We start from the raw sequence: 12,577 nt of genomic DNA on the forward strand, positions 1-12,577 counted from the left end.
GGGGAAGCGAGAAAAACTAAATTGAAAGCTAATTCTTCATACTTTAATTTTATATTTTTAATTATATATTATTTTAAAATCAGAAAAGATTTAAAAATAGTAAAGCTTATATCTTCAGAGTTTTCGAGTTTTCTTTCAAAATGATTGTAAAATACTGAGAAAAAAATTAGTAATGTATTATCAAAATAACATTTTTTTATAGAAGAGATAAGAGATGTTTAATCAAGATATCGCTTGTATCTCATGTTACAGAATTACTCTTCGACTCGAGGAAATGGTGGAGGAGGTCACCGAGACAAATGGCGACGATCGATGTAAAAAGGTGAAGATTAATTTTTGTCGCACATCGTCTAATAGTTAAGATTGGATTTTCGCGAAGAATTTTCGCTACGCATAATAATCGTAATAATTAAGATTTATAGGAATTATTATTACATAGGGGCTATATTATTAGGATCATTGTCGAAGTACGCGTTCTAAGTGAAATCATTACAGTACAGAGTAAACAGTAAAGCATACTCGAGTTTTTAATTTATGAGTGTGCAATAAAAACGCGATTAAATATTCGCGTTACAAGTGTTCATAATTAGCATTTTTTTTAATATCATGATTATATTATCGATATATTATTGGGATAATATAATCGTTTCTCTAATTCTCCCTGCAAGATGAATCTAGCGATTTTATGCAAAATATATAAATATTTAAAATACGCGCAGGATACTTTTCAAAAGTTGCGCGTTTATACGTATATTTTACGACAATTATTTTGAATTTCCCTTATTTACACAAAATTATATTCCGTTCCATTTTTATCCAGGAATTCGATAGAAAACACATCATTATATACAATATTTATACATATAAGAACAATTCCGAGTCAAAATTTTTCTCTTATTTTAAATTTTATTCAAGTTTATATATTCTAGAGAATTTCGATAGATATAATTTATATAAGAATCAAGATCCCTCGCTTTGTATCTCAAGTTGACGCAGTGAATAAATAATTTCCGACTTTGTCCCTAAAGGAACTTTCGGCAAAACTATAGATTAAAAATAATTTCCAAAGAGGATGATCTGATTGTGCTTAAAACATTAAATGCTAAATTGAAAATTGAGATGAAAAATAGGCGAAAAAAATTTCAACTGGATATGCATATTTTACGAATATCGATACATACATTAATACGAGTCAACACTTCAAAGAGTGACCGCCGCATAGTTCATAGAATTCTAAGAGAACGTTGTATTTTACTTATTCGTTTTACTTCTCTACGAACTATTATCTTGTGTATTGAATAATGTGTGTGTTGTATAATGATTAAATTCTGCATTCACATTGAATGTAATGATTGCTTCGTTTACATGTTTATAAAAAATTATAAGCACAGAAGCACATATATTTCATTCGAAATGAGCAGGCGTTTTTCATTTTATTCAATTAAGTGTAACGTTTTATGATGATCAATCACGATTATCATTTAAGAGAATTCTCACATTTGTATGTCTAACAATTAGAACGAGTACATTGACGAAAATATCATCAATTGTATATTAATTATAGGTCAACACATTAAAAATGTGTCAGGTTGAATCAGGTGTACAAGCATTGTTGCATTAGACTTGGCACAAGCAAGTGTGAAGGAATTCGCGCGTATTAAATATAAGATATAACAATATATCAATGTGACCTAGTAATATTCTGAATTTCTCACTCTGTATTGAAATACACGATATTTCCTTAATGAAAGCTGCCTGATGATCACTGTAGATTCCTATACCTTCTCGTCATTTTCCACCTAATGTTAAGTCTACGAGTCCTATTGTATTTTTAAACGTTGCTATAATTCGATGATAAAATGTATAGAAAAAGCAAAATTTTATACATGGAATAAATATATAATATAACCGATATACATATAATAAATTCGAGAATTTTCCTGAAAACTTTCAAATTATTTCATGACAAACTGGATCGAAAGAGCAACAATTTTTTAATACTATAAAATAAAAATTTTTAGGTGTAACTTATAAGTAATTACGTAAAAACGATCTTTCATTAAATCGTTCATCAATTACAGACTGTCAGAGTGTCTACGCTCTGGAAAAACATGGAAAACCGGGAATTCTTAAGGATTTCTTTTTTGTATTTGGAAAAATCAGGGAAGTCTCATGGAATTTTATTGTGATTTAGCGAATTTAAAAAAAAATTTTTCTTTTGATCATTTTGTTCTCGTATTGTAAACAGTCAGCCGTTGTGTGTGAAACTGATATCTTACTTTGTGGAAATTCATTAATTGTTGAGAGTCCTCGTTTTATTTTTAATAATTTTTAATAGAGTTCTTGATAGATTAAACAAATAGTTTTAGTTATTAAAAAAAAATGATTCAAAACAAACTGAGATGTCAAGTTCACGCTGCGTTTTACTTTGTTCGCTGACGATTTTTTAAGCATTTCTTACTAGATTTTAAGACCTTGAAAATTCTACAACGAAAAATTAGAAGCAGGCCCTGGGATGGCATTGTGGAAACAATCAGATAATTTATTATGTACGAGGTAATTTATTATTCGCGGAATTAATTTCTTTTGTCTTGGTTACCGCGTAGTATATTTCATACAATTCTATTTTGATGCGTGTGAAGCTGACGTCTTATTTGGTGAAAACTCATTAAATTGAATTGAGAGTTTTGGCTTTATTTTTAATAGTTCTAGAATTCTTGATAGATTAAATATTAAATAATAGTACCGGTCATTAAAAAGAATGGCCCGAGAAAAATAATTGGGACAAACTGAGACGCCAGGTTTACATTGCATTTTTGCTACAGGATTTTTTCTTGGGAGGGAGGATTTTATTCTCTTCTCTCTCTCTCTCTCTCTCTCTCTCTCTCTCTCTCTCTCTCTCTCTCTCTTTCTCTTTAAATGAGAAACGTAGGCATTGAAAATATTAAATACTTGAAATAAAATTTATAATTATGCTCTATTTTATTTTATTTTTTTCCAGAGGGAGGGGCAAGTGCCTCCGTTGCCCTCTTTTGCGAATGCTCTTTCATCTCACTTTGTCCTTTAATGATTTTTTTATCATTCTTGACCAGATTTAAACGCTTGAGAGTGCTACATTAGTTTCATGCAAAGTTTTATGCGTAAAAATTATATAAATAATTATATTAAAATATAAAATATTATATAATTATAAAATTATATTAAATTATTATATTAAAAAATAATATATAAAATAATTATATAGAAAATTCGAGAAAATCATATTAAATAATTATATAAATTAGAGACCCGAGACGCTAGACGTAAATGATATTTCATGTTATACTGGCGTCTCGATCTATTTGTTTAACAAGTTTTAATAATTTTAATAATTTTTATATATATCTAAAAATTTATACCTAGAAATTCAGAAAATATAAATGATTGCAGAACGACACAAAAAAATAACACGAAACTTATTTAAAATTGATGGAACAATCAAAATATAATCAGCATCTCGACCAATCTAATTTGTTTAATAAATATTCTAATAATTTTTATAAAACCCTCTCTGAAAATTAAAAATGATTATAGACTGATACAAAATCTCATTAAAGTCAATAGAACTAATCAAAATACAACAAGTGTCTCATCACGGTATTTATACGTTTGATGTTTCGGGCAATTTATATTGTTTAATAAATATTCTAATAATTTGGATGTATAGGACTCTCTCTCTCTCTCTCTCTCTCTCTCTCTCTCTCTCTCTCTCTCTCTCTCTCTTCCTCTCTGCAAATTGAAATTGATAGCAGAATAACACGAAATCTCATTAATCGATAGAACTATCGAAATATGATCAGCGTTTTATTTAGCAATTTAATTTGTTTAATTTATATTTTAATAATTTTTACGCATAACATTTTTTGTATAACTATTATGAAACTCTTAAAATCTGCCAAGAAATGCTTAAAAAGTCGTCGGCAGATAAAGTGAGACACAGCGTGAACTTGACGTCTCAGTTTGTCCTGAGCAATTTTTTTTTAATTTAATGGCCAGAACTATTTATTTTTTTTTTCACTTTGTAAAGAACTCCAGAACTAATAAAAACTCAGCAGAATTTTGAACAGTTAATGGATTTCCACGAAATGAGACACCAGTTTCACACACACACGAGTCAGTCGGCCAAATAAATTATGCGTTTAAAATATATTATTTAAAATATATTAATATATATCCGTATATATATATATATATATTTTTTTTTTATTTGTATATTCAATGTCAACATAATATTGAATACGTAGTACATATTTTTTGTAATTTTTAATGATAATGAAAATTTGATACAAGTGAAAAAGAAAAATCTTATGAAAGGTATTCAGTTTTTTTAATACATTACATTATATTATTTACAAATCTAGCACTTGAAACTTCAGAGGCTGTATTATTCTTTTATATGAATGAAAAACGTTAGAAAACCCATGTAATATAAAATTTATTTTAGAGAAAGTTGTATTAAAAAGTCTTGAAATTATTTTCTTTTTACTTAGAATTTTGAACAAAAATATTTAAAAAAGGAAATTTTTTTTTACAAGTTTGAGTCGACATCTTGATAGTGTATTTTTAATATTAATTTTTCTCTAAAAAAAAATATGTGTTTATCATAGAATATTTTTTGACTAGATTAAAGGGTTCTTCTCTCTGTGTTAAAACTTTTTTCTTAAGGCGACATCTTTCCGCGCAATTCATTCGCACTTTAGCGATTACATAATGGATCATCGAGTGTCACGTACCGGGAAAATGGAGAAGCACATACGACGCGTTTTATCGCGCGCGGTTTCGTTATTGTCCCTCTGATGAAATAAAGCTTTATCTGTGCCGAGAGATCTACCCCTGCTGCTAGTAGGTTGCGGCCGCTTATCACAGGCACATATACCGCACTCTCTCGATTTCTCCCCATTGTCCAGGGCGCAGCGGCGGGCAACACACAATGCCGTCCTATATCCTCGTCGAATAAGTAAGTCATCACCCATGCTTATTCGCACGGTCGGAATCTGATTCAACGGACGGTTGAAATTTAATGTCAATGGTGATAGAGAAAGGAACCTATGAGAGAGAAAGAGACAGAGAGAGAGAGAGAGAGAGAGAGAGAGAGAGAGAAATGTCAAGAGTATTGCACTGAATCAGTGAAAATGTCACAAAATTTCATACAAAATCAGTGATCTTGAATGAAAACACTTTTGCTTCTCCATTTTATATTTTACTTATGATAATAAAATTTTACTGGTAAATTAGTAATATACATTTACAAGCAACTCGTAAAGCTTTTCTTGATTATTTTAAACTGTTATTTCTGGAAAAACTTCCATGTACACATATATTTGGAATAAAAACATGTATAATTAGAGTATTTAAATTCATAATTATGTACATATTTTTTTTTTTACTCTTAAGATGTAATAAACCTCTAAAAAAATGAACAAAATTCAAGGTATCTCTTTAATAAAATCTGGTGCTACAAATTTACCTCATATATAAAATTATAAGATGCATTTAAAAAACATTACTGATTTTTTCTGTGAATGTCATAGATTTGCCATACTCTTATAATGGAGACCGTCAGTGACTGTGCACTATTTTTCAATGATAATATTATACATTAATTCTATTTAAAAAATGGAAAGTATTTTTTGAAACGTTGCATAAAAATTTTAATTAAAATTCTTATTAACTCAAAATTTTGGGCTTAATTGATTTTTTTTTATAATATTGTCAAAGAGAAACAATATAAATTTAGAATTACAGAAATATTCTTTAATTTCGACTAACACGGCAAATTTTGATACCGCGCAACGAAAGGAAAGAGACAGCAATATACATATAGGAAAGAGAAAAGTTGGGTTTACGAAGGTGTGGGGGGGCCTGTTGGGTGATTGAATCGCGGAGTAGAAGGCAATGAGGGCCCTCATGAAGCAAGCACATGGAAGGAAAGGTCCAGGTGCGCCCTCACCTCGCACGATCGCGCACACATCGGATCGCAGCAACATCGAAGCAACTCTCTACCTTCTACCTTTTGTTTCTCTTCTTTTCTTTCCTTTTCTCTTCTCTTCTCGCCTCGTTTCATATACACGTTCACCCTGGAATACGCGTCTACCTACCTATACCTACCTACGGTTTTGCCAGGCTAACGTAAAAACGCGCGTGTACACTCTCGTGTACGGATGCGAGCGTGCTAAAGCTCGAAAATAATAGGGACTGAAGGACCGTGCGCGAAATGGATGACGGATGTAAATGCCAAGTAGCCAAGAGTGTACGGTGCCTCTCTTTCTTCTGCTTTCCTACCCTTTTCCGTGCTGCCGGCGACGAGTATGCTGTTTAATAAGCAGGCATCTATGCCCTGAAATCGTTTTTTAAGACCGCGAGACCACGCGGAAAGATCAAGCAGCTGCCGATCATTTTTTTTTTCCTTTGTGACTTATGCCCCCCCCCCCCCTCCCCCCGTATATGCATCGAGAAAGCTGTTATTTGGTTTTTTCGAAATTTGATTACACTCTATTTCTTAAAGTCACGATTTGGACCAATAACTTTTTGAGAGATTCCACTTGTAAAAAACAAATAGACAGTCATATAGTATCTCGAGTTGAATTTTTTTTTCTACTTTCGATTTCAATTTTTAATCTATGACGTCTACTTTAATAATTTCAGCAATCTTTTTTTTTAATCTATTTAATTTTTTATCTCCTTTTTTTTAAATTTCTAGAAAATCGTTTATTTATTACCTATTAGAGGTACAAAAAATAGGCGTAAAATAAATATGAATAAAATTGAGATTAAAAATAAAAATATAATTTCGATATATCGAGACATGAGCTTTTTTGCTGTTGGATAAAATAAGAAACTTTCGGCTTTTATATTTGATCATTACTGTTGGAGAAGAATTAGTGTTGCTGAAAAATTCAAATTAATTACTTTTACTCAAATTAATTATTCTTTTTTCTTTAAATTATAATATTTTATTTATCGATCATAAAATCATTATCTTATCTAATTTGATGAATGCAAAAATTTCTTCATTTTTTTCCATCAAAAAAGCTTATAAACTTTTTTTCATAAGCAAAATATTTAATCATTTATGTGTGTAATTATCTTTATTTTCTATAATTTTTTTTAATGTCCTCGACAACATTTGGAAGAAGCCAATTTGTTATTAAAGAACAAAGATATATAGGTTCTCAAAAAATGCGATTCTCGTTTCCTTTAAACTATTTTGTGGACTATTAATCGATTCAAATTTAATTGGATAATATTTCGATAGAGAAGAATGAAAAGATGCAAGAATTTTTTAATCTATTTAATTTTTTATCTCCTTTTTTTTTAAATTTTTAGAAAATCATTTATTTATTACCTATTAGAGGTACAAAAAATAGGCGTGAAATAAATATGAATAAAATTGAGATTAAAAATAAAAATAAAATTTTGATATATCGAGATATAACCGGTTCAGTTCTTATAAATTTATGCTTTCAAAATGTAAACTCTGACATTTGTATGATCGTAATTAGAAGACGATTTGATCTTTTCGAGTCTATCATTAATTTGTCAATTATCAACAATACTTACTTAAATAATAACAAAACTTGATTGTAATAGAGTTATAAAATAAATATGTAGAAACACATTTGGAGTCTACTATAAATAACTATTTATAATTCGTATTTATAATTCGTTTTATCCTTCTCTATATTTGAGCACTGAAAAAGACAGACAATTCCACGTCTTTATTTTATTTAAAAAGAAATATTATTATTAATAATACGAAAAATAACGATTGCAACGAAAAAGTCGTTACTTCTCCGTCGCTATTCAATATCACTGTCGACGTTAATGCGGCCGTCAGATCCGCACCTCAAGAAAGATAGCGTGCGGATCTGCGGAAGATCGGTGGGTGGTCGGTTTTCAACTATACACGGGACACGGGTCAAAGACGGAGAAAGGTGAGCGAGAGACGAGCACATCTCGTTACGCGGCGGGGACGACGACGAGCCTCCTACCGGGGCGACTACGATGACGCAGCACCAGCTCCTGGTTACCTCTCTGTCCATTGTTCTCCCCGCATTTCTTCTCCGGCTCGTGTTCAAGTGCTCGAGAGCTCAATCGCTAACCCACCCTCGAAGCCCGGATCCCTCGTCGGCGTCGACTCGTACTTTTTAAACGCGCGGGGAACGCGCGTTTTTCCTCTCTTCGTGTACATATAAATGTCGACTTCTATTCGATTTTGCCGCGCACACAAAGCCGGCTAGGTTTTAGCAAATCTCAAAGATTCGCGACGAAGATTCATCAGATGCGAACTTTGATATATTTTAGATAGTGAAATTATTTTCTTTTGAAACTGTATTTTAATTCACAGTCATATTTGGCCAAATTCTTTTCGAAATAGGAAACTGTTTGTTTATTGTTTATTTAAAGTACAAGATAGGTGTTTAATTCTAATTCAAATTAAACCTCAAAATATGCTTCAGAAAACATTGATATAAGAAACTCAAAGTTGAAAATGGGAGTAAAATTTCAACTCGGATTTCTAAGAAACTAAAGAATCGGTATCTTATATATTATTATCTCTCTAAAAATCTCAAGAAAGTAAATCTGAATTTGCTGACGAACGCATGTTATATGTATTCTGAATTAAATTTTATCGACTAAAGCGACCACATATGTATTCAGGGAGTTTTTTCATTTTTATAAAATATTATTATTATAATTTTTTTTTTAATTTAATTTTCCAATTACATTAATATTTAAAGCGGGTGCTCTAAATTTTATTAAGTGTCAATTCATTAGTTATGTTTGACCTCTCTGAATAAATCCTAAAATGATCCGAATTAATTAGAAAAGATTGACAGTGTGTTAATATTTCACGTGGAAACAAAACGATGTCGTACATTGTGTACACATATATCGTATTTAAATTTAAAAAAACGCTCATGCGCAATCAAAATATTATATAAGAAATATTTTATAATTATAAATAATATTTTTCTATAATAAAACTTAATCTCTTTCTAATAATAATATTAAATAAATCGAAATGATAAATTGTCTCGAGCTTCGATATAATAATGATAGTATTTAATCAATAATAAAAACATATTTCAATTTTTCTGCGAGAAGTACCAAAAATGATGCTGCCAATATCGTCACAAGGGTCAAAAGGAAAAGGCGATTAAGCGAGACAATCGAGGCTTTGGATACTTCGACTTTCGATGTAAGTACTACTCGCGTTAGTGTCCTGGCTTATCTAAATAATCAGTTCGATCAATAGGGAAGAGGACTCTCTTTCTACTCTCTCTCTCTCTCTCTCTTTCTCTCTTTCTCTAAAACTCGCATCACCGCCGCGACGCATGACGTCGAGGAGCGACTTCCGTGGCGTGGCCCCCCCGCGACGTTCCCGCGCGGGGCATCCGCCTGTCGATAATGTGTCCCGCACCGAAGTTACAGACAGAGCGGGCCTCACCTGCGGCCACAACAGCTCGCTCCGCGGGCCCCGAGGTGGCAGGCCCCCCGTGCGAAGGGCCCCCCATATTCCGTCTCGACTCCTTGACTCCTCGACCGTCCAGTCTCGCGGAAATAACGACACGCTCTCCCTTGTCTCTTTCACGGAAAACGCCTCCGAATGCCTCCGCTACTCGTCTTCGTTGTAGGGCCCCGCGCCCCTGGTGGGCCCCAGGGCGCTCCGTGTGTGGGAACCGCGCGATATAATTCCTTCCGCGGGCGCATTCGTCGAGTGGCTCTCGTCACTCTCTCTCTCTCTCTCTCTCTCTCTCTTTTATTCTTTTTTTTCCGGATGGGTCCGGCAATGCTGATAGGCAAGAATGCACGTTCGAACAGAGAGAAAAGGAGAGAAAGAGAGAGAGAGAGAGAGGAGCGGAGAGAGAAGGAAGCGTTGGCATAATTGGACAAAAGCCGCGAGTGCGCAGCGCGCCTCCATGTGCCAGCCGCTCGATAAACAATGTGCCATCGTGTACGCGCCAACGGAGCGACGAGTGCCAACGAGCCGGGCACACAATGCCATCTTATGACATTTTTCGAGCCAACCGTCGTCGTCATCGTCGTCGTTGGTCGTCGACGGGCTTAATCGCTTGTTAGACAGGCGACGGGCTTTGTGCTCTCTCGCAACTGTTTTTCCGACTGCTGCCTGCTGGCATGTATGTACATACATACATACGTACGTACATACCTCGGCTGAATCGACGAGAGAGAAAGAAGAGGGAGGGGGGGGGGGAGGAGAGGTCTAAAGAGAGTCCTTGATCTTGCGCGAGAATCGACATGTATAAATTTAGATCTCTCTTCCGAGATTTATTATTTATTTATTTATTTATTTATTTATTTATTTAGCGACAAAAATACAATTTTGGTAACAATAATAGAAGATAAAATTACAAAAGTAAAATTACTCGTCAAACGCGAGTGATAAAAATGCTGACAGAAATATCTTGATAACGTCAAAGTCACATGATTACTGCATGCTAGAATAAAATCTCGATAATTCCGATATATTCTAAATAACTAATTATAACTCATTATAATTAGCAAATAATATATATGAATGGAAGACCTTACTAAATCAACAATTTGATTTTCATTTGCATATATAAGTGTGTGTGTTTTTTTTATATTACTCGACAATTTTGATTAAATTTCTAACTGTCAACGTGAACTCTTTAATGATTTTACATGTTTTTACACTCGGATAAAACTTTTTTGCACTGGAAAAACAAGAAACTTGTCGTAACAGAATCGTCGTCATTATCATGTTTATTCGATAAAACTGACCTACTGTTACAATCAATTATTCAATATCTATTATCGATACATCTTTGTACGATCTATTATTTGAAATCTTTGTATTATATGGAGGGAATTAAAGGAATAAATTTGTTCGCAGAAATAAGAATTGACCATGAAAATGAATTTAATTTATCGATGCAAAATTTTTATTTATATCTAACTCATTTTGCCGTTGTTCTATCTTGATGGCAAAACAAAGATAAATTTATTTGTAGATTTTTAACAAAGATAAAAGTCAGTATATTATGTCCAATATGCTACAATTTGCTTCCTCTTTGCTTCTTTTACGAATTTTTGTAAGACACAAAAAGCGTTTTGTGATAAATTAGAAATTACTAAAATTATTAAAAATTATGAATTATTTGTGTCTTATTTTAACATCGTTAGGTCTTATTGTTAGTTTTTTCGTATTAGGTAATTTCAGATAAGGAATGATAGTCCATTCTATTATGTCATTTTGAGAGATCTTGCGTACAAGCAGGACTAGAATCGTTGACCAAAGTCCTGCTTGGGATTTTCCCAAGAGTCCATCTCTTATTGTTGCTCGTACAGAAGATCCGGCTTATAAATGATAGTTTAACTAAAACCTCTTCAAATAAGAATTTAGTGTTTTTAACAAAGTTCAAAGTACATTGAAATTTCCTAACAAAAAATTCATCAGAATATAATTGAACATAACTCGAGTTTATACAATGAATCATATCAAAGTTTCCTCCTTCATCTATCACAATGCTTGTAAATTTTCAATCTTGAAAAACGGGCAGCCTTTTTTTCGCGTTTCCTTGAAATTTTTATATATGAATAAAAATTGATATAAAAGACACAAGTCTTATTGTGTTCCTTCATCGCGAAATAACTGGCGAACTTTTCGACAAGAGACACGAACCAGCCAAATGCCGGAGCAAATCCCGCGTGCAGCTTCTAGGACTTTAATTAGCGTAGATAGAGCGTTTTCGTTGCTATTTTAGGTAACGTATCGAATCACTCGGAGCGGATCACTCTCGTCTCGGGCAACCGAGAAGAGTCTCGGTCAGTAGGTGGAATTCTCTCTCTGGTGTTCCAACGATTTATCTCACCGAATAGCACCGCCGCCCACGCGCCCCAGGTTCGTCGGGGCGTAACCCGGATAAAGTAAGGGAGGGGGCGAGGCGGGCACCGACGGAGGTAGGGTCCGCCGTATAGGCGGGGATCTTCCCACCAACGCTGTTCCCTTCCTCGGATCCGAGGAAATGTATATGTATGCTGGATACTGGCGCGTACATTCGATCCGTGCGAGAGTGCGGACATTGACGAGAGAGAGAGAGAGAGAGAGAGAGAAAGAGAGAGAGAAAGAGACGAATCTTATACGAATTGTCATTCTCATTTTTTCTCGCGAGGGTACGATCAGGCAGTTCGTCGGTATCGTCGAAGGAAGATGCGTAATCGACGCAGTTTTGTCGGTCCTGTCAGTAGCGGATTTTTTTCCTTACGATAATATCCCGCATGCTGTGTTAAAGCGATATCCAAAACGATACCGAGTCTGCATATAAAATTTTGCACTAATATATATGTATAACGTCATAGTATTTTACGATGTGTGATTTGGAGTATGTTACAATATGGAAATATCTCTAATACAGAATGTATTAATTTAAGAATGATTTTACATCGATTTATTATCGCATCAAAAAATTTTTACCGGACGCAGATTCGCGCGTTTTGAACGACTTTCTAGGTTTAAGAATATTTTTAAATATATAAGATGTTTGAATAT

The 12,577-nt window shown here is 33.3% G+C and overlaps 1 protein-coding gene across 1 annotated transcript in view; it reads left to right on the top strand.

Annotated features, from left to right (window-relative positions):
• Positions 1 to 1,750, top strand: part of Rat1 (5'-3' exoribonuclease 2 Rat1) — a 37,661-nt gene extending 35,911 nt beyond the window's left edge. The window contains exon 17 of the mRNA XM_072888010.1: positions 253 to 1,750. Within this exon, the coding sequence (XP_072744111.1) occupies positions 253 to 318 (66 nt within the window). The 3' untranslated portion in view covers positions 319 to 1,750. The remainder of the gene's footprint in view (positions 1 to 252) is intronic.
• Positions 1,751 to 12,577: the final 10,827 nt, after the last annotated feature.

Source organism: Anoplolepis gracilipes, chromosome 3 (genome assembly GCF_047496725.1).
Source record: "Anoplolepis gracilipes chromosome 3, ASM4749672v1, whole genome shotgun sequence".
Classification (NCBI taxonomy): Eukaryota; Metazoa; Arthropoda; class Insecta; order Hymenoptera; family Formicidae; genus Anoplolepis; species Anoplolepis gracilipes.